The sequence below is a fragment of the Rutidosis leptorrhynchoides genome, chromosome 4 (assembly GCF_046630445.1).
Source record: "Rutidosis leptorrhynchoides isolate AG116_Rl617_1_P2 chromosome 4, CSIRO_AGI_Rlap_v1, whole genome shotgun sequence".
In the NCBI taxonomy this organism is placed as follows: Eukaryota; Viridiplantae; Streptophyta; class Magnoliopsida; order Asterales; family Asteraceae; genus Rutidosis; species Rutidosis leptorrhynchoides.
Window position 1 is genome coordinate 414,548,032 of NC_092336.1, and position 3,752 is coordinate 414,551,783.

Sequence of the window (3,752 nt, forward strand, 5' to 3'; positions counted from 1 at the left end):
ATCTCTTGTGGAAGAGACATTCGAAAGTGTCAAATAGAAACAATGAGTCGAACGAACAAGTGTGGAGGTCCAAAGCTTGAATTAAAGTTGAACCTATCGCCGACGAGATGTCATAGACCGATAACTGAGTCAACAAATCAGTCAACTACACTGTCTCCTACAAGCTCTTGTCTATCATCGGAGCTCCTTCACGATGAGACGGGCATTCGATACTCTACAAGTCCAGAGGCCACGTCTATGATGTTGGTTGGTTGTCCTCGATGTCTCATGTATATTATGTTGGCCGAGGATTATCCTAAGTGCCCTAAATGCAAGAGCACCGTTTTACTTGACGTTTTTCAGGACAGCGTCAAGAAAACTAAAAATTAGTTAGGTTAGAATAAGTTTGAAGATGTTTTTAATTAGGAAGTAGTAGCAAATTAATTATGTTTATTTTAGTTGGTATTGTCTCATTTAAACTCCATTTAAATAAAAAGTATTAGCATAAAATTCTCTCTCATACGCTCTCTAGAATATGAACGGCTCTCTTCTACTTTTCCACCGCCGGCGTACTACTCCGGTATATCCTTTTTGCTTTTTTTAATTTCATTCGTTCATGTTCTATAATTTATTATATTATATCCTGTTGCTTTGTATTTGTTTCCTCTGGTATCATGTATCCCCTTCATACTTCTCCTTTCACCCCCAAGCTCAACGACCGCCGCCCAACACCCACCGGCGCCACCGCCAACCACATCCAGTACCGTCCCCTTAACGAAGGTATCTGGGTACCAGTCGATCGGAATAACAAGAAATCACCTTCCAAATCTCATATCAATCCGCCACCCAACACTTCTATCCCCGCTCCTCATAACCCTAAATCTAATATCACCAATCTAAATTCATCTTCAAATCTCATCTACAATCACTTTAGACAACGTGAAGCCTCTGTCAGCCTCATCAAGCAATTCGGTAAACCTAAATCTAACACCCCTCCATCCATGAAACCGATTGATAAATCACGCATCACCTCGTATATGTTCCATAATTTCCCCGAAAACTGGACATCGGTGGATTTCTGGGGTATATTCAAACGTTATGGCAACATCCACGAAGTTTACATCCCTAAAAAAACTCTTAAAAGTGGTAAAAAATTTGGGTTTGTTCGTTTCATAGATGTCCCGGAGTTCGACAAAGATTCACTTGCTAGGCGTTTAGGTCTAGTTATTTCCGGGGACTTTCTCCTCAAGGTTTACAGGGCATGGGATACCACTTCAATTGATAACCCAAAACCCAAGACTCAACAGACTACTAAGCCAGTTAAGGTTCAACAGCCCAAACCTGTTCCCTCTAATATTACTGACGACCGAAGTTTCATGGAGGTGATCACCAACAAACTGCCTTCCAAATCTAAAATTCCAACTATCAAGGTTAATGTCAACGAACCCCTAATCGATTTACTAGGTCACGCGGTTATCGGTAAGGTCAAGGATTTAGAATATCTCGAATATTTTCATGAAATTTGTCAAAGTGAAAATCTTGCCGGGTTCACTATCAAATATCTCGGGGGTCATGATCTAATGCTCATTTACGAGGATAAACGACCTGCACTTGAGATGCTTAATAACCCGGAAAACCCACTTTGGAATTGGCTCGACGATATTAACCCGTGGGATCCGGAAGAATATACCACTTCCGGCCGTCTTGCTTGCATCAATATATTCGGTGTCCCGATCACTTGTTGGCTAGAGTCCACCTTTCGGGATATTGCTTGTAATTGGGGCCAAATTGTTGAAACTTTTAATTGCTCCATTACCAACGAAAACAACCAAGACTTATCGCATGGTACGGTTATCATTAAGACCATGAACTTTAAACCTATCGATGATCAAGCTGTCATTATACATGATGATAATAAGAATGTCTCGGTTTATGTTAAAGAAGTACAAAACTTTTCCATGTTCAATTATCAGGATGACTTACCATTTGAATCCAATTCGGATTATGATTCGGACATCAACGAACATATCTCCGATGAGGAATCAAACATGGATGATGATGATGATCTTCTTGACGATAACCCTCATTACGACCCCTCGCAACATACTCACGTCAACATCCACTCCGGTAACACCTCGGATCACAACCCTGGTAATTCTTTTTCGGAAAATGGTTCAACATCTCACTCTTCTAAACGTATGGAAACTCACAATTTCCAAAGTAATTCTCCAACCTCCCCCATAAATGCCCCTAACGGTCCTACCCCCAACGTAGACATACCTACTAATATTAATGATTCTACTCCTGTACCTACACACCCTGATCCCACTCCCAATGTCATCCCACCAGACTCCCAAACTAATTCTGATCCTATCGGAGACCATGTAATACCAAGCCCACACATCTCAAGTGAGCCCATTAACACTCCATCCCAGCCCAATTCACCTCGCGGCCCAATCTATAACACAACCCGTAACCCAGTTACTCCAAATGCGAATACAAATAACGTTTCTCCCCCTACAGAAACTGTTATACCAGACTCGAACCCAAGTACACCTATATCCCCTAATCTACACCACCATATCTCTCCGGTTAGCCTAATGCCTGATCCACCCCCTACACATACCCATTCGACTTCCTCTGACCCTTTTAACCTAGATGAATTACTTTCCATTCGCAAAGCCAAATCCAAAAAGAAACCAAAATCGGTAGCGCGCACAAAATCCACCTTGATCCCGAAAGATAAAGAACATCCTTTCAAATGGAGTTCCAAAGAAGATATCCTCAAAACCAATCCCGTGAGTCACATCCCACCTGTTGCCCCAATACCGAACCCAAAAAACCGCCCAAGATCAAACATACTATACATTAAACATCTCGCTCGGAGTGGCCAAAAACTAAGATTCTCACAATTAACAAAACAAGGCAAAACCTCTTCCATTGTCGGAGATAAATCATCTAAACAGAACCTTGGCTCGGAGACATCTTCTAGACATAATAATAACAAACCGACAACGAGCTCCTCGAATGGTTTAAGCACTGACACAAACGAATTCGGACAAAGCATCGGTATCCGCTGGAATGCTCGGTAACATCTCATCCTTTTTCTCGTTTATATTTTTGTTATAAATGTGTACGATCTCTCTTAATATTCGGGGCATTGGGCAATTGGGTAAAATTAGTTGGCTCAAGCGTATTTGTCTTAAAGAAAAACCTACAATTTTAGGGTTACAAGAAACAAAAAGTGATCATTCCCAAGATTACATCATTGAATCATTCTGGAACAATTCTGAATATAAATTCGTCCAAAAAGATTCGATTGGCGCATCAGGAGGTATCATTACGATATGGGACTGTAATATATTTTCCTTTGATTATGCTATTGAAGGAGAATTCTTTCTTGCTATCTGCGGGTCATGGGCGGGTTATGACTCGAAGATTGTATTAATTAATGTTTACGGTCCACACTCGTCCCCCAAAAAACTCAGATTTTGGGCCGAATTAACCTCCCTCGTAAACTCTCTCACGTTCCCGTTTATCATCTTCGGTGATTTTAATGAGGTTAGAAACACCTTTGAACGCATGAATTGTGAATTTAATCAACAATGGGCTAATAACTTTAACAACTTCATTAACAGCTCCGGCCTGATTGATCTACCCCTTGGAGGGAAAAAATTCACCCGAATCTGCATTAAAAGAATGAAATTTAGTAAGCTTGATAGATTCCTCATCTCCGATGAAATCCTAAAATCATGGCCTAACATTTCCTCCAA

The 3,752-nt window shown here is 40.9% G+C and overlaps 1 protein-coding gene across 1 annotated transcript; it reads left to right on the forward strand.

Moving 5' to 3' along the window:
* LOC139904444 (protein GL2-INTERACTING REPRESSOR 1-like) lies at nt 1–455 on the forward strand. Its single transcript, XM_071886374.1, has one exon. The coding sequence runs from the start codon at nt 43–45 to the stop codon at nt 367–369; it is 327 nt and encodes a 108-aa protein (XP_071742475.1). The 5' UTR covers nt 1–42; the 3' UTR covers nt 370–455.
* Nucleotides 456–3,752: the final 3,297 nt, after the last annotated feature.